A 24,615-nucleotide genomic window follows, 5' to 3' on the forward strand; every position below is an offset into this window, starting at 1 on the left:
CTTATCATCAGACCCCTCCGCTATCTAGACTAGAGTGAAAGCTGAAGCTACAGGCACTCCAAGCATTATAAGGTTCTCTGTTTACGTGAGCCAAGATTAGAAATTGATAATAATATAATGATAATATTAAACCCGGATGGTTTTATTGGAACACCAAGGTGGGAGAAAGACTGACTTAAGACGTCATCCTGACCACCACATACCAGACGACTGAGATGGCAGGAGCGACACACGTCCAGCGAGATTCTCTTGACTTTATTCTGTCATTAGACGTTTTTCTGCAGCGGTGAAGTCGCTGGGAAAGTGTGTTGGTGTGACGACGGCATAGGTGACTGTATTCTGTAGCCTGGGGAGTTTTCCCCCACCAGCTGGGAGCTGTGCCTGCGTCCGTGTGTGTGTGTGTGTGTGTTATAGGTGGTTTTATTTATTGTTATTTATGTATTTTGATTCTTTTGTAAAGCATCCTTGGGTTTGAGAAAAATAAAAATTAAACATATTAAACAACACATTTATTATTATTATTATTATTATTATTATTATTATTATTATTATTATCATTGCATCTTTATCTAGTACACATTCCCATGTCATATACTTTAATAGATTCACTCTTTAACAAGTTAAATTCCTTAAAATATGTTGAATTTATTTAAAAATAAGCTGAACGGTTTTATACACAACAGTAATTATAACCGTCTCTTAATGAGAACGTTAGACGTGTTGACCGTTACTGTTGACCGCTCAGTCTGTGCTGCTGTTGTGGTGCTGCTGTCATGTGGTCTGTTTCTTCTGCTCTGTGGGGTCTGATCTGGTGGGTCTTGTGAGGTGGACGAATGTCCTCAGGATTAATAATAGATCAAACCGAATAGATTACAGAACCTTCCAGCTTTTGAGGAGTGAAGCCCACTGTCAGGGCTGGAGTTGTTATTATTGTGCTGTTTTTAAACTGAAACAAAAGTGGAGCTGAAAGCCGGTCTGAGCGCTCAGATGCTCTGCTGGGATTAATTAGCTGAGGATGACGATGATGAAGGCTGTCACACTGTCTTCCTCCTGGCTCTCCCTCTTCACGTCGTGTTTTGTTTGTCCCTCTGTGCGAGTGTGACAGTGGAACTGGTTCCTGATCACAGCTCTGTGTCTGATCTTCAGCCTCTGCCGTCCCACACTCTGTTCTGTACAAGGAACCGATAAGGAACCTGCAGAGATTAAAGCGGCTCAGATTAGTGCTGAAAGCAGCTTTGATATGAGCAGAGAGAACTGGGTGAGGGTTCCAGCGTCTGATGGACAAACTAAAGAGCGTAATTAAATGCTGCTCGTCTGGGTCAAGCAGTTTCGAAACAGCTGAATGTTCTGCTGAAACATCTTTAGGTTCACTGTGTGGCTTTATTCACACCTCAATTATGGGTGTGTTTATCACAGATGACCCTAATCCTAATCCTAAATCTATCAACTATTCTATTTCTAACCCAATTCCTATCTGTAACCCTTATCCTGCCCATAATTTTGATATCACCCATTTTATAACCCTAATCCTGCTCCTAGTTTTGACTGTAAACCTATCATTTGTCCTAACCAGCATCGTATATCTCAACCTAATCTTCTCCCTAATTCTGATTGTAACCCTAATCTTGACCATAATGTTAATTCTAAATCTTTCAATGACTCCATTTCTAATCCTAATCCTAGCAACAACCCTAATCCTGATCCTAATCATGGTTTTAATTCTGACCCTAATCTTGGTCTTAATCTTGATCATACTCTTGGCTCTAAACCTTTCATTGACTCTATTTCTAATCCTAATCCTTACTATAACTTTAATCCTGACCATATTTTTGACTATTATTGCCTATTTTCTAACCACAATCCTGATCCTAATCTTGACCATCACCCTATTTCTAATCCTAATCCTAACAATAACCCTAATCTTAAAATCATAATCACAACTCTAATCATCTTCTTAATCTTGGCCCTAATCCTGACCCTAATCTTCACCACGGGCCAGTTTCTCAGACCTAGATTAAGCCTAATCATAGATGGAGATTCACCATTGATACTGCAAGTTAATCAGAGAATTGTCTTCCATATCCAGGAAACCAGCCTCATAATCTTAATTTTAATCCTGACTATAATGCTAATCCTAATCTTGGCCCTACCTCTTGATCCTGATCCTAACCCTAATCCTGACTCTAACCCAAATACTAAGATGACAGATTGTTAGTAATCCTAATCTCTAGCTAATCTGTAGGTGTGTCTGAGAGACAGAGCCTGTACGTGGAGTAGGAGGAGCGTAATCTTTGAATTGGGCTCAGCAGGCGGGCCTACGCGGTGTTATCAGTGGTAGCAGAGGCAGCAGACGTTCAGTGCAGCGCCTCATCGTCGCGGAGCCGAGTCTGAGGAACCGCCTGAAACCAGAGCTCGCATTAGATGCGTTGATTTTATCCTCGGGATCATTTGGGCATGACACAATAAATTGGTCTTGATTTGTGCAATGGGATACGCAGGGATCCATTATAGCGAGCGCCCGGAGCCTGGCCTGACTCCGCACCGGAGGGGTGGGAATGAATCGCCACGGCGACTGATTGCATCTTTGAGTCTCTCTGTGCCCCTAATGTGGCGCCTCATAGGGCACACGAAACAGAACACCACGGCCTGGAGGTGCCCGGATAATCCGCGCGGTAATGCGCTGCTCACGGTGATCAATGTCATAAAGCTTGTTTTGAATTCATGTTTTGGTTGTTTGTTATTTTTAATTGCATTTAGTCGTGTAGCACAGTCTGGCACAGTAAGATCTCATTTAGGAGGCATTTTTATTGGTATTTGGAAGGAAAAGCGAAGAACAGCATAATAAATAGTGTGCGGTTGCCCTGAAGGGTCTATTTTTATTTCCTTGGCACAGTTTAATGTCAGTTTGTTCTTTTTTAAGGATTTTTATTTATTTGTCCAGGCCGAATCCAGGCGGTTATCCCGTGTTGTTTCTGCAAAATTCCACCAGCGTAATTATCACTTGCAGGCCGAACCACACCAAGATAAACATGACAGGGATGAATAGGTTTGTATTTATGTTTATGTACAGCATATTTCTGCTGTGCTAATTGAGGGGCAGCTCAGACGCAGGTTATTATTCTACACGAGGCAAACCTGACAGCCTGAGCCGGCGGTCAAACCGCCAGCGCTCGTTCATTTTTCAGAGTTTTCAGCCTAATATACGTCTGACCTGCATGAACACCACCAGCACTCATGAACACAGGATCAGAATCAGAATCAGAATCAGAATCCTTTATTGCTCCCAGGGGGAAATTGCAGTTATTACAGTTGCAGCCATTTATGTAAAAGAATAAACACTTTAATAATTTAAAACAAAGATAAAGAGAAATTTGTAATATGTACACGAGATTTAAGCTCTTATGAATACAGTAAAGTGAATACATCCAGTATAAAGCAGTTCACATTATTGTCTCTCTGAGTTTTTGCACACAGTCATTATATGAACAGTGTGGTATTGAGTTTTGTGAATCACGCACTGAGGGCGGAGTTATAGAGTTTGATGGCCACAGGTAAGAATGACCTCCTGTGGCGCTCTGTGGTCATTTCGCTCCTGTGTCTCATCACCGTGTCGTAGAGTGGGTGGGAGCCATTGTTCATAATGGCCTGCAGTTTAGACAGCGTCCTCCTCTCCGACACGGCCGTCAGCGAGTCCAGCTCCACACCCACAGCATCACCGGCCTGGCGGATCAGTCTGTTGAGTCTGTTGGCATCTGCCACCCTCAGCCTGCTTCCCCAGCATGCAACAGCATAGAGGACAGCACTCGGACAGACTCATAGAAGATCCTGAGCAAAGTCCGGCAGATGTTGAAGGACCTCAGGCGCCTCAGAAAATAGAGACGGCTTTGGCCCTTCCTGTAGAGGGCGTTAGTGTTCTTAGCCCAGTCCAGTTTATTGTCAATATACACACCCAGATATCTGTAATCCTCCACAGTGTCCACACTGACCCCGCTGATGGACACAGGGGTCACCGGTGCCTTGTCCCTCCTCAGGTCCACCACCAGTTCCTTTGTCTTTGTCACATTGAGCTGCAGGTGGTTCCGCTCGCACCATGTGACAAAGTCCTTCACCGTCACCCTGAACTCATCCTCATCATCCCTGCTGATACATCCAACTATTGCAGAGTCATCAGAAAACTCTGAAGGTGGCAAGTCTCTGTGCAGTAGCTGAAGCCGAAATGACCGTTGACCTGGTAATCTATAAGATCACTGCAGTGCTGTGTTCATGTCTGAGAGATTCTTTAAGGTTATGATCATGAGAAGCCCCGTTTGCTCATTTTGGATCATATTCATGATACTAGCACTGCAGTCTTTACTGTCTGAGACACGTCCATCAGCTCAGGTCAGCTCTTCTAGCCTCAGGTGGACGTAGTGTTTCATGGTAAAAGTGACTAAAGTCTTCTACAGCTCTCAATGAAACTGTTGGTGTAAATACAGGCTCTGGCCATAGTTCACACTGACCCACGGGTATTGCCGTTAGGCGAATGAGGCGTGCACGTTTCAGGTTGGAGGTGAAACCTGCAGAGAAATAAACTCCATTTCCAAAAAAGTTGGGACACTGTGCAGAATATAAATAAAAACAAAATGCAATGATGTCCCAGCTTTTTGAAACGAGCGTGCCTCATTTGGGGTCGGGGTTGTAGATCTCCTGGAGAAGGGCTGTTTGGTGACCACAGTTCTTGGACTGAGAGAGGTCCAGAGAGCTCTTCTGAGAGGGGCAGTTTGGAGAGTATGCAACAACGGATGAATACATTTTTTGCACTCTATTCATTTTAGAAGATCTACTGCTTCATGGCTGAGTTGTTATTACTCGCAGATGCTTCCATTTCACAGTAATAGCATTTACAGTTGACAGGGGCGGCTCCAGCAAGACCTATTAATTCTCACTTTTGTTGGTTGTGGTAAAGGCAGCATTCTCTGACAGTGCCACATTTAAAGTCACTGAGCTCTTCAGTGCAACCTATCCTACTGCCACTGTTTGTCTAAGGAGATAACATGGCTATGTGTCCACCTGTTGTTGGGTGTGGCTAAAACATCTGAACAACATCAATAATTAGGAGCGCTGTCCACATACTTTTGGCCATATATTGTATGACCCAGACCCTGTGAAGATCTGGAGAAGAGCTCAGTACTGAATGTGGAGTAGAATTTATTATTAACAGTCCGTGTTAGCTGGGAGGGGACCAGCTGTCTTTTATCTGGCTCATGGTCACTGTGGTCCATGTGGAGAAGTTGATATCACTGCCCCACTGAAAGCACTGATTATTTCTCCTACTGTGGATGACCAGCTGAGCAGAGCTTTTTTTACTGTCTGATTAGTTGATTACTACATTAAGAGAGAGGGACTATTGTGTAGTGTCCAGCTGCTGATGTTGAAGCTGATGGTCTTCAACTGGACCTGGCGGTACAGCTTGGATATGATGAAAACTACAAGGCCTCAGCTTTCCAAGGTCCACTGGCTTTTTTGCCCAGGATGGTTGGCCTTTAGTATTTGAGTTATTTTGCACCAATTTTTGGCCCAATTTAGTCTTTTCCAACTCCTCCCACTAGTTAGGACTCCCCAAATCCCATGATCCTACCAGCACTAGGAGGGCACATGCAAACACATCCTTCCTCCGAGTTCTGTGAAGCATCTTTTCGAACTGCAACGTCATTGGACCGCCGAACACTAACCACTAGTTCTGTTACGTCAGCTAACATCTTGCTGGGTGGTGGGGAGACAGGGGGCCGTCCTTTCCACCCAGAGAGAGCAAAGGCAACTGTGCCCTCTTGGACTCCCAGCCACGGAATACCTGTAGCATCACCAGGCATCGAACTCGTGATCTCCTGATGACACGGCCAACGCTGGGATGGGTGCACCAATCGGGGGTCCTAGCATTTGAGCTTTGGCTTCGGGTTAGATCTGATCTATGATTACATTTTCCAAATTTCAGTGGGTCAAATTTTGGGCAAATGCTAAAATATTTCTGCGCTGGGCTGCATAAGAGGATGGAAGCTGAACTCTGAAACTCCGAATCAGATGCGTTCAGTAAGAGACGTACGTTGCTGTGGTTAGTAAGTGGGTTAATTCAGCTTTTTGAAGCGCTGCTGTCGTTTTCCATCATCCTCACGGGGAAGATTAAACTGGAATGGAGTGAATTTGTCTGCGAGGGAAGATCACCCCTCCGAGACTGGAGCCATTAAGAGGTAATTATGCACCTCCTGCTGTCATCTTTTCTCTTTCAGAGCTATTTTTGAGCTCAGTGTTGGATTTGAAGAGTGGATGGTAAATAAATGTATGAGGAGCTGAAGCTCTCACTTTATCTTCAAGTCTTTCTAAATTTTTAATGAAAGTCTGCAAATGTTCAGCATGTTGTGAACTGATTTGTTAGACTGAAGCTTTACAAACACACAGCGTCCTGCTGGAGCAGTCTCAGAGTGAACCTCCGGGTGCTGAGGAATGGCCTGCCCAGCAGGCCTGGCTTCCCTGAGGTCAGTGATGTTCTGTGATGAAAGTGTGAAGATGTACTGAATTACTTCACATGATACACCAACTCTTCTCTGTTTCTTCAGCTGACTGTTTATGTTCTGTTGTAGCTGGTGCTCAGCAGACCTCCTGACGCTTGGCTCGAACTTTTCTCATTCTTGCTTCCAGGTTATCAGAGGCTTGTTCTGCTCTGACTTTCAGATGAAGGCACTACAGTTCAAAGTCTGGAATCTCAATAAAATTAAACCCAGTTCTGTTATAGATAAATGTGTACAGCTCTCTGTTAAAGAGCAGGACACTGAATAACCATGAAGAAACATTAGATGTGTCCAGGATAAGGGACAGGATGATGGACAGGATGAGGGACAGGATGATGGACAGGATGAGGGACAGGATGATGGACAGGATGAGGGACAGGATGAGGGACTGGATGATGGACAGGATGATGGACAGGATGATGGACAGGATGAGGGACAGGATGAGGGACTGGATGATGGACAGGATGATGGACAGGATAAGGGACAGGATGATGGACAGAATGATGGACAGGATGAGGGACAGGATGATGGACAGGGCTGTAGAAGATTCAGAATTAATACAATTAATATCCAGAATGAAGTTCTAAATAGATCATTACAGTGTATTGTTTATTACATCTACAACAAACCCTCTACCACACACACTTCTACACACACTCTACAACAACCCTCTACCACACACTCTTCTACACATACTCTACAACAACCCTCTACCACACACTCTTCTACACACACTCTACAACAACCCTCTACCACACACTCTTCTACACACACTCTCCAACAAACCCTCTACCACACACACTTCTACACACACTCTACAACAACCCTCTACCACACACTCTTCTACACACACTCTACAACAAACCCTCTACCACACACTCTTCTACACACACTCTACAACAACCCTCTACCACACACTCTTCTACACACACTCTACAACAACCCTCTACCACACACTCTTCTACACACACTCTCCAACAAACCCTCTACCACACACACTTCTACACACACTCTACAACAACCCTCTACCACACACTCTTCTACACACACTCTACAACAAACCCTCTACCACACACTCTTCTACACACACTCTACAACAACCCTCTACCACACACTCTTCTACACACACTCTACAACAAACCCTCTACCACACACTCTTCTACACACACTCTACAACAACCCTCTACCACACACTCTTCTACACACACTCTACAACAACCCTCTACCACACACTCTTCTACACACACTCTACAACAACCCTCTACCACACACTCTTCTACACACACTCTACAACAACCCTCTACCACACACTCTTCTACACACACTCTACAACAAACCCTCTACCACACACTCTTCTACACACACTCTACAACAAACCCTCTACCACACACTCTTCTACACACACTCTACAACAACCCTCTACCACACACACTTCTACACACACTCTACAACAACCCTCTACCACACACTCTTTTACACACACTCTACAACAAACCCTCTACCACACACTCTTCTACACACACTCTACAACAACCCTATACCACACACTCTTCTACACACACTCTACAACAAACCCTCTACCACACACTCTTCTACACACACTCTACAACAACCCTCTACCACACACTCTTCTACACACACTCTACAACAAACCCTCTACCACACACTCTTCTACACACAATCTACAACAACCCTCTACCACACACTCTTCTACACACACTCTACAACAAACCCTCTACCACACACTCTTCTACACACACTCTACAACAAACCCTCTACCACACACTCTTCTACACACACTCTACAACAACCCTCTACCACACACTCTTCTACACACACTCTACAACAACCCTCTACCACACACTCTTCTACACACACTCTACAACAAACCCTCTACCACACACTCTTCTACACACACTCTACAACAACCCTCTACCACACACTCTTCTACACACACTCTACAACAACCCTCTACCACACACTCTTCTACACACACTCTACAACAACCCTCTACCACACACTCTTCTACACACACTCTACAACAAACCCTCTACCACACACTCTTCTACACACACTCTACAACAACCCTCTACCACACACTCTTCTACACACACTCTACAACAACCCTCTACCACACACTCTTCTACACACACTCTACAACAAACCCTCTACCACACACTCTTCTACACACACTCTACAACAACCCTCTACCACACACACTTCTACACACACTCTACAACAACCCTCTACCACACACTCTTCTACACACACTCTACAACAAACCCTCTACCACACACTCTTCTACACACACTCTACAACAACCCTCTACCACACACTCTTCTACACACACTCTACAACAACCCTCTACCACACACTCTTCTACACACACTCTACAACAACCCTCTACCACACACTCTTCTACACACACTCTACAACAAACCCTCTACCACACACTCTTCTACACACACTCTACAACAACCCTCTACCACACACTCTTCTACACACACTCTACAACAACCCTCTACCACACACTCTTCTACACACACTCTACAACAAACCCTCTACCACACACTCTTCTACACACACTCTACAACAACCCTCTACCACACACTCTTCTACACACACTCTACAACAACCCTCTACCACACACTCTTCTACACACACTCTACAACAACCCTATACCACACACTCTTCTACACACACTCTACAACAAACCCTCTACCACACACTCTTCTACACACACTCTACAACAACCCTCTACCACACACTCTTCTACACACACTCTACAACAAACCCTCTACCACACACTCTTCTACACACACTCTACAACAACCCTCTACCACACACTCTTCTACACACACTCTACAACAAACCCTCTACCACACACTCTTCTACACACACTCTACAACAAACCCTGTACGTCTACTATCGTCCTCGTGTTTTGTGCGCGCCGTCTCAGGAAACGTTTTCTAAAGGTCAGTGTAAACTCTAACAGAACTCGCGTTGTTGTCGGTGAGCGGAGGTTCTGTACGGATGTTCAATCATGTCTGACAGAAATGTCAGTGTTTAGCTCTCGCTGCCAGCAGAATTAATGTCAGAGCTTAACTGTGGTCTACAGGAAGCTGCTGTAGATGCAGGGATTTGCTGCACCTGTTCTCCTGTCAGACTCTTCCTCCCTCTCTCTCTCTCTCTCTCTCTCTCTCTATTTCCCTCCCGTCCTCTCTCTGTCTCTCTCTACCTCCCTCTTTTTCTGTCTGTCTCTCTCTGTCTTATTCCCTCCTTCACTAATCTCTGGAAAAGAAGAAACCAGATTTCCAAGTCACAACACCAGAGAAAGACGAGTGTGAGGCATATTGCAGAGTATAAAGGGTCAAAGTGGCTCAAAAAAGTCAAAATAATATGCAAATTAAGAAGGTAGGTAGGTTTTAAATCATGGGTGTCACTAGTCCAGTTTTAGGGGGGCTATTTAGGGGCAGTTACAGCCCCCGGTAAAGTTTTTAGTCAAATAAAAGTCCACCAACAGTTCAAATTGTTATTCATTCTTCAATATTCAACCGTGCCATCACGTTTCTAACTTCACAATATCCTGTGATATCAGGGCGCAGCCTGGGGGAGGCGCTGCTGCTGCTCTAGTGCAGCGCTGCCTCTGCTGAGCTACCAGAGATTTACTAATGTAGCCTGAAAAGTGGAACTCCTGGCTCAGCCAGTCATATTAGACCTCGAAAGTTGTAGCACCTTTTCTTGATCTGCTGTGAGTGGACTGAGCGTTTAAGTCATCTTAGCTCTGTGCTTCGTAGTGAGACAGACGTACTGTGTGCCAATTTGACCAAATAACCATTTTTTGATCCATTTTCTGGCTGCTGCTCTAGAAGTTCATGATGAACAGACGTTTTGGGGCCATTAAAAAATTCTCCTGAGGGACCACGCCCCCAGACCCACCACTGCACCGGCATAGTGCCCCATACATAAACCTCTAGCTACGCCCCTGATTAACAAAAAAGGAATTTGTGTTCAAAATACAGTTTTAAAATGAAAATAAGAAGTTATAGAAATTACATGCAGGCTACAATATGTTTGCTCTGTATGGGGCAAACAGGGAGATTAGGGTAACTTTCTGGGCCAAGTCAAAAGTTCTCACAGGCTAACTTTGGGCAGATCTGATCTAATTGTTCGCTCACAAAGCAGAACTCTTTCTTGTTTTCCAGTTGAGTTTTCAGCTTTTGGGAGTGAAAAATGTTGCAGGTGTATTTTAGTATTTTGCACATGGTGAAGAAGGATAGGGTTAGGGTTAGAAGGATCTGCCGGCTACTTGTGATGAGGATGTCACGTCCTGTTTAAAAGGACTTTCATGGTGGACACACATCTCAGTAAAACACTGCTCATTGTTAATGACGTAAAGCTTATGATAGCAGAGATGGTCGTGTTTGGGAACTGGAGCAGGGAAACTGTAGAGACTGTAGAATAATGACTGGGATCGTTAGAGAACCACTGCAGGGCGCGTTGGTGTACAGAGCAGCTCATAAGAAGCCGTTTCCAGTCAAGGCCTGGAGGTGGAGTTTATGAAGTTGAGGGAAGCCCATCCACACAACCCCCCTCCACCCACCCCCACCCCCACCCCCACCCCACTGCATGTTCACTGAAGCACTGCGGTCAGAGTCACTACACCGAGAGAAAAATGTTCACACCTGTTCCACCCTGATCCGAGGAGCCGGAGATTTGGAGAGTGGATGAGAGTTTTATGAGCTCAGAGTTGGAATCTAGCTCTAGATCCAGACCCATAATTCAGCCTCAGCCTCGGCTTTCACACCCAACAGCACGTTTACTCAGACCTCCTGGCTTGTGTGCAGCAGCTAAATGCCTGTTCTTCCTCTAAACCCTGCTGAGATGTGGCGTTTGGCCTGAACGCTCCGCTCTGCAGAGAGGAAGTGTGTTCTGCTGCCGTTTCTCTTATCATTTATCAGAGAGCTCCTGCAGGAAGCTGACGGACCCCCGAGGAGAGGCATGCTCGGATATTAGCGCAGTACATTAAACTCCAGATCAGCTTCAGTGAGGACAGACTACTGAACCTGATCACACGGCCGTGTTTAAAGAGGCTTTAGACCAAATAACCAACAGTGGCTCTGATGCTTTATTAGAACCGACTGTTACTGAGCTTTTTGTGTCCACTGTCCAAAAGTCTCCTCTGTGTTTGGGTGGTGGGCCATTCTCAGCATTGACGTGGTGGTGTGTTTGTGTGTATTGCACTGGTGTGAGCTTTGACCATTGAAGATCTGACCACTGAAGAACAGGGTAACAGAGTATCAGAGAAACAGATGGACTACAGTCTGTAACTGTAGAACTACAGAGTGCAGCTATACAGTAAGTGGAGCTGATAAAGTGGACAGTGAGTTAATGAAGCGGCTGGTCAGTGTGTCTCTAATTGTGATGTAACTAAGTGTGAAAAAGAAAATCAGTTCTAATCACTTGTAGCGCTGCTGCTCTTTGGCTGGTGTTCCTGTGGAGCCGTATGTGTGGGAGCGTGGGTGAGATCTGAGCTCTGTGGTTACACTACTACCTCTCCGCCTTTCACACCTCAGCATCCTCACATTCACTCTAGTCCTCACTCTATTGTTCACTCTACTGCTCACTCTACTGTTCACTCTACAGCTCACTCTACTGTTCACTCTACTGCTCACTCTATTGTTCACTCTACTGCTCACTCTACTGTTCACTCTACTGCTCACTCTACTGTTCACTCTACAGCTCACTCTACTGTTCACTCTACTGCTCACTCTACTGTTCACTCTACTGCTCACTCTACTGTTCACTCTACTGCTCACTCTACTGTTCACTCTACAGCTCACTCTACTGTTCACTCTACTGCTCACTCTACTGTTCACTCTACTGCTCACTCTATTGTTCACTCTACAGCTCACTCTACTGTTCACTCTACTGCTCACTCTACTGTTCACTCTACTGCTCACTCTACTGTTCACTCTACAGCTCACTCTACTGTTCACTCTACTGCTCACTCTACTGTTCACTCTACAGCTCACTCTACTGTTCACTCTACTGCTCACTCTACTGTTCACTCTACAGCTCACTCTACTGTTCACTCTACTGCTCACTCTACTATTCACCTTGCTTTTCCCTTTACTGATCACTCCTATTAAACTATTCCTTATCACAGCCACGTCTAAAGAGGTGAATCTGTTGTTCCTCTGAAACAGTGGTTCCCAAACTCCTTACAGTCCAGTCCCCCGTCAGGCAGCTCCATACTACTAGCCTTACTAAATCAGTCCGCCTTAAAAAGCTCAAACATGTTTATGATGCAGTGACACTTCACACCAGATATACTGAATGAATACTGTCATTCACAAGTGCACAGTATGAGGGCACATACGCATGTGTGAGACTGGAAAATGAACAGTGAATAACAAAATGTCCTTTAACGTGTCAAAGATCACATCCAGGATGACATCACCTGTTTATTTAGCCGACAGTCGCCCTAAAAACCCACCCCAGCCTCTACAGCCTTTAATATGCACCCTTTTAGATGTTCCCTTAAAGAGTATAAAGAGAATATATTTGGTTGAGGTTTGAAGTGAGAAAATGTAGATGTGGTCATTTCTGCATGTCCTATAGGCTAATAAAGGGGTCCTGGACCCCCCGGGGCCCTGTTTGTCAAGGAGTCATCGGAGATGAGTTTGATTCTGTTTGGTTTAAAAACCAAAGTGATTTTAGAGAAAATCAGGAGCCAGACTCATTCCTCCACTGTGAGTCCAGACTAATTCCACTGGCCACTGTCTGACCTTCACCTGTGGACTGTTATCTGACCACTTCCACTGTAGCCTGTGCTGTGAGGTTCGGGGATGACAATCTAATCTCATGAGAAAAACAGGGAACGTTAATCCTGATCACTCATCTTTACTCATTTCTTCAGTCTGAGACAGGATGCTGAGGATCTTATTGGCTCTGACAGGGTCCTGCTGTGATGCGGTGGTCAGGAATGAGCACAGCACATTGGTTCAGGTCCTGAGCTGCTTTACTGTGGCTCAACATGTGGAACTCAATAACATAATCATTTCTCAATAATGGAATAACAGCTGAAAATACTATAAGATGTTTTCACCTATGCCAAAAAGTTATGATTTCCAGTAATGTAATAATTTGCTTGACAATAAAATACAAAGTCTTAACTGATAATAGACTTTCAGACTGACCTTATGGGCCAATAGTGTAATAATGCAGTACATATGGTCAAACTGTAGTATATATATATATACATTTTTGAGTTTTTCATCATTTGAAACACACATTTTCTGATATATTGTGTGTAAATTCCATGATGAATGGACCAAAAGAAATGGCCTAAAATGACTTGGAAAAAACTCCATTGACTTCCACTAAAACTGGAGGATGTTTTTACCTTCTCCTGCGAAGTTACAATTTTGGAGATATGAGGTTTTGATCCAACAGCAGCGATATATAAAACAGTGCTGTAGGGACAAAACCTCGTATCTCCAACATGGTAACTTTACAGGAGAAGGACAAAACCTACATATATATGTAATAGGAGAGATGTAATAGGCTTGGGTTGGGCTCATACCACACGCTCTGCATTCAGAAGGGCTTTAGAGGCGTGATTTGCAAAGCATGCGTGTCTGTTAAACAGTCGATTGACGTTGCTGTTTACGTTTTTAATATTGTTTATGTTGTCATTGTTGGTTTGGGATGTGATAGACTGTGTTTTTGTGCTGGGCCTGGGGTGGTCAGTGTGTAATCTCATGGCTAGAACTGACCTGTGCAGCTACTCTGGCTGTTATTAAGCAGCGCTGGGCTGGCGGTCGTCCCGTCTTCCAGCTGCCTGTTCGGTAACGCAGCTCCTGCCTGTAAGCGCGGTGTTTCTACACCGACCCCACAGTAGTTTTATTATTCTACAGCAGTCACACTGTGTCAGTTTCTTCACAGTGATCCATCACACTCTTCTGAGAGAGACGCCATCTAGTGTTCACGCTGCAGAGTTACATATTTTAACCTCTGCTCCATTGCCAGAGCTCTCAGAGTGAGAACATTCATTTATCTAGAACTTTCTCCCTTTTAGACCCTTATCTGTGTTATCTGTGTCTTTACCTGCCGTTACGTCCTTATAGCTATGATTGACCAGTCTCTGCTGTTAAGGTTCGGCTCGTGCCGGTCAGTTTGGAGCATCGTGACAGAATCAGGGATTTGGAAGTCATTTGATTGAATCTATTTTAATCCAATTTAACCTCGTTAACCTGCCTAAAGGCCATTAAATATGAAGACTGTGATGTGATAGTGTTAAAAAACGACATCAAATTCAGGGGCCAGTAACACTGACCAAGCATCTGGCCGCATTCAGCCGTACGGCACTCCTACTTCCACATTTATTTCCTTTAAACATGAAAAAGTGTGACATACAGTGCTGAACCCCCAGAGCTGCACAGGAGCTGAACTGATATAACATCTAATAAACAGAACAAAGGAAAGGTTTTAAATCAATTTGTTATATCAGTAAATTTTAAAATTCTACTTCAGTCAACTTGATCTTTTTTCAAACTAATTTTACGTCCAGTTCTATTTGAAATTGCCGTATTCCTTTGGTCTATTATAATTACCATGGCACTATTTTAAGGTCTGTGTTTGAAAGCGTGCTAATGAATTTTAAAGATGGATTATTTAAAAGCATCAGATCAGTGTTTGACAGTGTTAGTCAAACAGATTATATCATTCATATTCATTTCCTATCAGTTCATATCATTTGTTTAGTAGAAATGGCCGATATGATGGTAAAGGAGGAGCATATTAATATTCACAAATGATAAAAGAGATCTCTGTTAATGAATTCGCGAGATGATAACTAAAGTGGGACTTTATACTGTTTATTCTGTTTTTAATAACCACTTCTGTGCCCTCAATAAGTGTTTACAAACAATATTTCCAGGCCATAAACGGTTTATTATGGATATTTACTTACAGCAAAACACAACAAAATGCTGTAATAATTGAACAAAACATTGTAATTGTAAATCGTACCATAATTGGCTGGGAAGTTACAATGTTAGTGTCCACAGTTTGTGAATTCAGGTCATTATTACCTGTTAATATTCCACCATTACAAGGAATGATTACAGTGAGCTGTTATAATATTAATAATTATTTTTGATTATAATTAATATTATCATTATTCAGCTAGAAATCAGGACCAAGCTGTATTTAAGTATTTAAGTACTGAGTAAATGTAAGTAGATCCTGTTTATTCAGTCCATCCTAATTCCACTTCATCACTCCAACGTGCAGGTGATCGACATTAAAGAGAAGTTGAAGCTGTCCAAAAACTTTTGGTCCTCGCTGCCAGAAGGAATCTGTCAGGAGGAGCACGTAGCTGTGGAGACGGAAGAGGAAGCCTGCTGGAATGGACAGGAAGTGGGAAGGTAAACACACCACGGCAACCCCAGGGGCCCAAGCACTTCCTACTGCAGCAATAAAACCATCTGCCTTCATTCTTCTCACTGAGCATTTCACTAATCTGAAGGCACCTGCTGCCTGTTCGTGTGTTTGTTCCTGCGCTGTTAACTTCCACATTGTCACCGTGGATTTTCCTTTTATCTGTGTTCTGCCTTTATTGCTCCATTCAAACCCGCTGAAGACTAAAAACGCCGGCGGTTGCTGCACAGTTGCCGTGGCAGTCCAGTGTAAATCAGTGCCGACGTTCTCTGATGTTGTTTCAGGATTTTTGTTTAAAAATGAATGAAAGAACGATGAAAGCCGGCGTTGCTGCACAGATGTAGTTTTGCTCCAAATGCTTCTGACAGTCCATACTGCCAAAGACCATCTGTTCAGACATCTGAAAAATGAGCTTTTGAAAATGTGAGCAGATGATTTCAACTTCTCCCAACATGATTAACTGTAGCTCTCACACTTTTTTCAAAGGTAAACTGCCTTTTTCTTTTAAGCAGAAGAGAAAATAAATAAATAAACAGGCCTGAAGTTTAGAATTCATCAGAGCTTAGTTCTTCTCATCTTCAGCAATGACACACTGTCCTGTTCTGTAGAGATCAGCTGTCCTGTACAGATAAACTGTCTGATAGAGATTAATAATCCTGCACAGATTAACTGTCCTGTACATATTTACTGTCGTTTAGAAATGAATTGTTGTGTACAGATTAACTGTCTTGCATAGATTAACTGTTTCATAACGATCAACTATCTTGTAGAGATTATCGGTCCTGTAGATTAATGGCCCTGTACAGATTAACTGTCCTATACAGATTAATGGTCCAGTACAGATTAACTGTCCTATACAGATTAATGGTCCAGTACAGATTAACTGTCCTATACAGATTAATGGTCCTGCACTATTGTCCAATAGAGATCAACTGTCTTGTACAGATGAACTGTCCTGTACGGATACCAGTGCAAGGCAGACCTGGACTATGGAACTGAATGCCCTGAACGTGATTAGTTGATTAGCTTCCTGTAGCTCAGACGAGCTCTTTGTGATGTTTTTCCCCCTCAGGTACGTCCCTGAGGTTCTGAAGGACGGTCTCACTCAGCAGGTCAATAATCCAGAAGTTTCAGTGGACATCACCAGGCCAGATTCCCTCATTAGACAGCAGGTGATGGCTCTCAAAGTCATGACCAACAAGCTGAAGAACGCCTACAACGGCAATGACATCTACTTCCAGGACTCAAGTAAGGCATCTCTATTTCAATTATTCATTTATGGAGGAAAAAACTACATTTTTTATGTGTACTGTTTATGTTATTCAACAACTGATTTAAATAATGAATTCAGAAAACTCTGAAACAAGCTGTTGATTTGGGAGCTGAAGTGTATCCCAGTTCACAGTCGGCATCGCGCGGTAATCATGGCATGCTGTGACACGAGATTTGACTGAAATGGGTCCCCATCTGCATTTTATCGTAGGGCTAAGTATGCTGGCCGTTTTCCTCTTAGTGTCCAAATGGTAAAGTGGAACTCCAGAGTGATTTAGAGGCAATTCAGTCTCTCACAACAATCACGATGCACTCAGACTTTCTAATGATGACTGTATATCATTACATCTGCTGCGTAACTGAACAGCAGACAGAGGAACATTATCTAATGTTAATTAGCGCTTAGTCACTGGAAACAGAGCTTACAACGCTTTCAAAAAAAGAGCAACAAAAACAAAGACCGACTGCTCAAAATACACCAGCAGCACTGAGCTCTAACTACAGCAAACTGTGGCCAGTCAAGCTTTGCCCTGTGGCCTTGGTGTAGAAGAAGACATGGATGATGTGCATGTGGGCAAATGCTCTTCTAGTTTTTATCTTTATTTATTAACTCAGCACAAAACCCAGGGAGAGGAAACATGGGGCGACATGGACACCTGGACAACACTGTAAACCCACCATCCTTAGTCACAGCTACTCTAAACTACATAACTGCTCTAACAACATCAGCAAGAACAATAACAACAGCAGCAGCACCTTTTTAAACCTGGAGTGTGGCACCTCCCGAGAGACGCTTTGCATGGCCACACCTCTTAACGCCACTGTGCTTTTTCCCCACTTTTCAAAACAACATGCTCATATCTACAGTTACCAATAAGAAGAATAAGCAGTTCAGCCTCACTCAGCGGCTTACTTGGGTTTGTTTTTGCGGCCTGTGAATACTGACGCAGGCTGATGATGAGAAATTCATTCATTTATTGATTCATGTGTTTTAACCGCAGTTTAGTAAAGTAAATAGGTCACGCCTATAATACTAATTAGAGAAAGCTAATCCATTTCGGTTGGAGTCTCATGGGACAGAGGTGATCTCCTAACGAGAACATCTGGGGACAAACACGAAAAACTTTGGTTAAAGTTCATGTTGTCATTAGCAGGGCTTTTTAGCATTTTTCTGGACAGCAACAGGACGTGAGCTACATGATAAGCAGGCAAGGTTAGTGGACACACACACAGGCTGCTATGCTAAAGGCTAAATCAGGGCTAAAGGCTATGATTACCCCAAGAGATCTGGGAGCTCCTTCCATGTGTCTCTCTAATGTTCACTTCCTCGATAACAGTCTGAACACGCATTTACTCAAACTGAGTGACAGTACAGCAGGAGGTGAGGGATTACTGAAACAGGCCTGACTCAGCCGCTCAATTTTATCGTTTTCCACTGCGAGTATGTTGTTAACTGGCTTATTTATGAGGTGCTGGTAATGTTAATACTTTAGGAAGAATTCTAACTGGCCTGTCATCCTCCATCACTGCTTTTCCATGAAATACTGGTGGTACAAATGTTGCCATGAACATTTTTGCTGCTGCTTGTCAAACCACACTGACTATATGTTAAGTTCCATTTCTATCGATTAGAAATTGGTCATCGTTATCCCCATCGCCTGTAACAATACTGTGTTTAAGCGCCAGTATCAGTCCCGCATTACTCAATCGCGTTGAGCTGGTTATTTTCATTATTTTCCTGTACATCTCAATGGGCTCTCTGTGTTCTCAGGTGACGAGAGCAGCGGTTCTGGTAGCGGTAGTGGCTGCATGGAGTCCTGCGTTACAGAACCTGATGGTTCCATCACAGAAAGTCCCGTATTAGAAGCAGATCGAAGTGCTGAGCACTCGTCCGTCGCTCTGCTCCACCAGGCCTCGGCACTTTCTCTGATCCTGCCCTTCCTCACACTGATCCACCACTGCAGATAGGACACGCTGAGGGTGGACCCAGGCTTCTTCAGCCCACATCCAGAAACTATCCCCTCTCCTGGAAGGACGTTGGTGATGCTGAGGACCTTTTCTTTACGTCCCTAAGATCACTCTGGTTCAGCCCAGCGCTGACCTTTCCAAACTGTCCACTTTAACGAGCGGTGGACTTCATTAGTGAGATGTATTCACAGACAGTTTGTACTTTGTACCACCGTCTGTCCTCAGTACATCCCACTCAAGCAGCTCTGATGTACGATAAAATAAGATTTCTTTTTTTTTTTTTAGCTCTTCTTGTGGTAATTTCTCGAACCCTGTTCTGGGTCTGTGATAAGTTTCTGACATCACTCAGCGCTGTTTCAAGCTTGGGGGCGGATAAACCACAACGCTGTGATGTCATGAGATAAAAACAAGATTTAATCGGTAATTACCAAAATTTGTCTTAATTTGTTGCATTTTATGAAGACTTTGTTTTTACCAATTGCACTAAAAGCCATATATGTGTGCACACAACATGGCCAAAAGTATGTGGACACCTGAATATCACATCCCTATGTGCTCACCGAAGATCTCATTCCAAACCCCAGGGTATTAATAGGGAGTCCTGCTCTCCATTTGCTGCAGTAACAGCTCAACACTTATCGAATGGCTTCACACTACGTGCTGGAACACCACTGCAGGGATTCTACTCTATTTGTCCACAAGAGCATTACTGAGGTGAGGTACTGATGTCAGGCTATAAGATCTGGCTCTCAGTCAGCATTCCACTTCATCCCAAAGGTGTTGGATGTGTTGAGGTCAGGGTTCTGTGCAGGGCAGTCAGGTTCTTCCACACCAAACTCACTCTATATTTCTTTATGGGTGTCCTTCACTTCAACTACCTGGCCAAATTCATGAAAAAAGCCCCGGTCCATTATTCCCCCTGCACCAAACTTTACAGTCAGCATTCCATATGCAGGCAAGTAGCGTTCCCCTGCATTCACCGATCCGGGATTTGTCTGTTAGACTGCCACTCTAGAGAATGTAGTTCCACTGCTCCAGAGCAAAGTGGTGGCGTGCTTTGCACCACTCCAGAATACAACAGGTGTTGCTCCAAGACGTTTCCACCTCACAATAACAGCTCTTCCTACTGAACTTCTAGCAAGGCGGATATTTGGCAAACTAATTTGTGGTAAAGGTGCTGTTCACTGATAGTACCATGATGAAAGTCATTGAGCTTTTCTGTAGAAGCCATGCACTTCACTGTACCGACAGTGTGGAGACTGCAGGACTGCATGATTTTATATACCTGTTAACAGTGAGTGTGGCTAAACCACTAATTAGAAAAGGTGTCCACATACTTTTGGCCAGGTAGTGTAATTCTGCTTTTATATGACAAAGTTGATTTCATTGGAACGTGTTTGAAGTTTTAGTCATGGACATAAAAACCCTGCTGAAAAGGGGCCATAGGAAACCTCATTGTTTTGCTTTCTAATGGGAATTGGGTTAGTGGTTTCCAATAGAGGCCACCAGTTTCCTGTAAAACACCATTAGATCCCAAAGCAGGCTACAAATCCATCAGGAACCAGCAGAAAAGCTTAATGGCTTCTATGGGAGTTTTCCTTTTAAAACACTTAATTCTACTGATAGTATCTCAGCAGTGTGACTGTATCACAGTCCACTGCTGCTGTCTTTCAATCAACTGTGGAACGATCTGGTCACTCTTCCTTCTGTCCAGTCAGTCTGAATGTGTGATGTGCTCCATCGTAATCAGTCATATAGTTTTCTGAACTTGGACTTTGATTCTCTCTGATAAGACAGGGTTGCACTAGTGCTTATTCTCTTCTCTCAGCTGATATTTGCTGGAACGAGTCCCGTATTTAGGAGTAAAAGCACATGACTGACTGCTACTGTACCTTTCACTGAAAAGCCGGTGAATTCAGCTTTGCATCAGCTTGCATTAGCAGCATGATGGTAAGTGTACTGGTAGCATCTTCCCTCCTGTAATCATCCTAAAACCGCGTCCACTCAGCAGGAACTGAAAGCTACACACTCCTGTTGTCATGATTTTAGTGAGGCATATTTGAAGTTGTTATCTTTCCTTTAAGACACTGTACTCAGTTTATAAAGATCTGTCCAAAGCCTCAACAACACTTTTATACATCATAGCACAAAGTAAGCTAGCACATCCATTACTGCACACTCTTTTTCAAGTTTTGCTTTTTGTTGTTTATTATAGTTAAATATGTTTTTGAAGAGAGGAATGAATCTTTTATTCCAGCTCTGAAACATGATTGCTGTCTCAAATGTATCACACGGAGGTCCAGAACCTGGGCTGAAATTATTTTGTCTGCAAATCAAAAGATTAAAAATTCTAAATTGTACGTGTGGGAATCATTTCACAGAGTCACTGCGCAACATGATTCAGCACAACTGATTCAACACCACTGATTCAACACCACTGATTCAGTATGACTTATTGGACATGACTGATTCAACATGACTGATTCACGGTGGTGCAATGGGTAGCGCTCTCGGTGCACAGCAAGGAGGGCCTTGATTCAATTCCTCGGCCGGGCCACCAGGGTCCTTTCTCCTTTGTGTGGAGTTTGCGTGTTCTCCCTGTGTCTGTGTGGGTTCCCTCCCACGGTCCAATTGGACATGCTACATTGCCCCTAGGTGTGTGTGTGTGTTTGTCTAACCCTGCAATGGACTGGCGATGGACCCGTGTCCAGGGTTTATCCAGCCTTCTGCCCGATGACCGCTCCCCCTGAAAGAGAAGCGGTGTGTGATTCAGCATTTCTGATTGAGCGCGACTGATTCAGCAACAGTTTTTCAATGTGACTGATTCAAAATAACTGATTCAGTACAACCAATTGAACATGACTCAGTGCTCAGTAGATTCAGTGCTGATGCAGTGGAACTGATTCAGTAGTTACTGTAGCTGATTCTGCAGTGCCTGAAACGTTTTAGACCCAATAAATCTGTGGCAAACCATGAAGTGTTCTGGTACTGTAAGAGGCCACAGTGGAACCTGGAAAACTGTTATTCAGGTTATATTTTTCAGATGCATATTTGTGAAACATATTTTAAATCAGCTTTTGTCTTAATTGGACTGGACATTTTGAAAGTTCATGTTGTGTTTATGAATTAATCAGATTTCAAAATGTTCACTCAGTTTTGATTAATGTTGGTGAGCTGCATGTCCAAATGTGTCCAGACACTATGTTTTTTTTTCTGAAATGTAGACGTTTGTCCTCCTTTGCCTCAGTAACGACCTCTAGGAAGCCCTCTTGGAACATTGTTGTTCCAATGTAAGAAGAGATGTAAGAATTTGATTGCATTCAGTCATAAGAGCAATAGTGAGGTCAGGTACTGATGTTGGACGGTCAGTTCAGGATCACTCCAACTCAAAGGTACTGGATGGAGCTCCATCCCTCCAGAGGACGCAGTGTGGCGAGTAGAAAAAGCAAAAGCTGTAGAGACCCAGCAGGACCGAGATCAGGAAGCTCTGTCTTAACAATAACAACAATAAAGCAGGTAGGCCATTTTGATATGTTTATTAACAGAAATGCTGCAATTACATCAGAGATTATGGTAAAATACTGATTGACGACATAAATAATTCAGAAATGATGGGTTTGTTTCCCAGTTTGCAGTGTGTGTGAGGAGGCCTGTCAGAAAGGCTTATCTTTAGTCGGAATATAGATTTTGAATATTAAACTGAACTGAGCTTCACACTAAGTTCAGCTTCATAGTATTGAACTGTAATTTACACACTTATTGTTTAATGTATGACGCAGGACTGAACCACTGAGCTGAGGTCATTTAAATACTTCCTGGAACCATAAAGAGGAGCGTAAAGCTGCTGAGAAGCTGAGCAGATACTGGTAAACTGTCCCAATAGCAGATTCCCTGAGAGCGGACCGGCGAACGCTGGGTGTTTATACTTTGATTTTTTTGGACTCTTTCTTGTCAATGAAATTTTTTGCAAGGTAAGACTGTAACTGCTTTTAGAAAATGTTCTCAAATTTAGGGATAAAACAGTAAAATAACTGTAAATATCAGCTAATACAATTATTATCTATCCAATAACTCTCGAAAGTCCATCATCTACAAAACAGACTCACTGTATTTCAATCTAAGCCAACAAATCTTCATCATGTTCCATTATCAGGATTATAAATTATACATCATTCATGGAAAAATGCTTGTATAAAAACCTGATATTTCATTGGTTTATTATTATCATTATTATTTTTGTTGTTCTCATTATTGCACTTATAACTCTAATTAATATTATGCATTCAGTTCAAATCAGAAGCGTGTAATAAATCACTGAAATCAAATCTCCTAAATCTACTCCTACATCTCACTGACTTTATTCTGCTTCTGATCTGCAGAACCACAGGTTCTGATATCGTTGCAGCTTCGTTACGCCTCTGTGTACTTGGTGCTGATGAACTCGGCTTTAATGAGTGGCTCGAACTCCCTCCTGCGTCTCTGCTGAAGGTACAGAACCAGGAGCAGCAGCAGCAGCAGGAGGCCGAGGAAAATCCCACCTAGCGTACCACCCAGGATGAACATGGTGGAACCTGGATCTGTGTCTGAGAGAGGAACAGAGAGGAGCATTGAGGAACATGGACCTATACAGAGGACCACAAGGGATTACAGAGGAACCTAGAGGGACATAGAACATAGAGGAACCCAGAGGGACAGAGAGGAACATATAGGAACATAGAAGACCACAAAACAACCCAAAAGGATGCAGAAGAACACTGAGGAACCAAAAGAAATATGGAGGACCACAGAGGCTGACAAAGGAACCCAGAGGGACATAGAAAAACATAGTGGAACCCAGAGCCACATAAAGGAACATTGAGGAACCTAAAGAAATCATAGAGGACCACAAAGGATGGCAGAGGAACCCAGAGGGACATAGAGGAACATAGAGGAGCATGTTGAATCAAAGAGGAACATAGAGGAACACAGAGGAAAATAGAGGAACATGTTGAATCAAAGCAGAACATGGAGGAACTCAGAGGAACGTGGTTATTCAAATTAGGACATGGAAGGAGCCAGAAGGACACGGAGGAATGTAGAGGAGAGAAGAAGAACCGGTTGAATTAAAGTGAAACATAGAGGAACCTAGAGAGACACAAAGGAACATAGAGGAGCATAGACATACATGGTGAATCAAATCAGGACATGGAGGAAGCCAGAGAGACACAGAGGAACATGTAGAATCAAAGTGAAACATAGTCTTACATCTTGTGCATCAGTCTGGACTAAAACATCTTCAGAAAACTCAGATGCTGCTGCACTGCTAGTTGATGCATTTGGGAGTAATTCTCTAAATAACCCCACCTCCCTCTTCTGATAGTTCGATTTCATTTAAACCGTTAAGAAT

General features: G+C 43.4%; 2 protein-coding genes across 4 annotated transcripts in view; one reads left to right on the forward strand and one right to left on the reverse strand.

Annotated features, from left to right (window-relative positions):
• The window catches only part of gpc6b (glypican 6b), an 80,080-nt gene extending 58,491 nt beyond the window's left edge, over nucleotides 1-21,589 (forward strand). For all 3 annotated transcript variants that reach the window (XM_017719369.2, XM_017719370.2, XM_037539494.1), the window contains 3 exons: nucleotides 15,843-15,976; nucleotides 17,062-17,237; nucleotides 19,033-21,589. In XM_017719369.2, coding sequence (XP_017574858.1) covers nucleotides 15,843-15,976; nucleotides 17,062-17,237; nucleotides 19,033-19,229 — 507 coding nt within the window. In that variant the 3' untranslated portion in view covers nucleotides 19,230-21,589. The remainder of the gene's footprint in view (nucleotides 1-15,842; nucleotides 15,977-17,061; nucleotides 17,238-19,032) is intronic.
• Nucleotides 21,590-22,749: 1,160 nt separating this feature from the next.
• Nucleotides 22,750-24,615, reverse strand: part of dct (dopachrome tautomerase) — a 9,818-nt gene continuing 7,952 nt past the window's right edge. Inside the window, exon 8 of the mRNA XM_037539495.1 lies at nucleotides 22,750-23,812. Coding sequence (XP_037395392.1) covers nucleotides 23,640-23,812 — 173 coding nt within the window. The 3' untranslated portion in view covers nucleotides 22,750-23,639. The remainder of the gene's footprint in view (nucleotides 23,813-24,615) is intronic.

This window comes from Pygocentrus nattereri, chromosome 6 (assembly GCF_015220715.1).
Source record: "Pygocentrus nattereri isolate fPygNat1 chromosome 6, fPygNat1.pri, whole genome shotgun sequence".
NCBI classification, from domain to species: domain Eukaryota; kingdom Metazoa; phylum Chordata; class Actinopteri; order Characiformes; family Serrasalmidae; genus Pygocentrus; species Pygocentrus nattereri.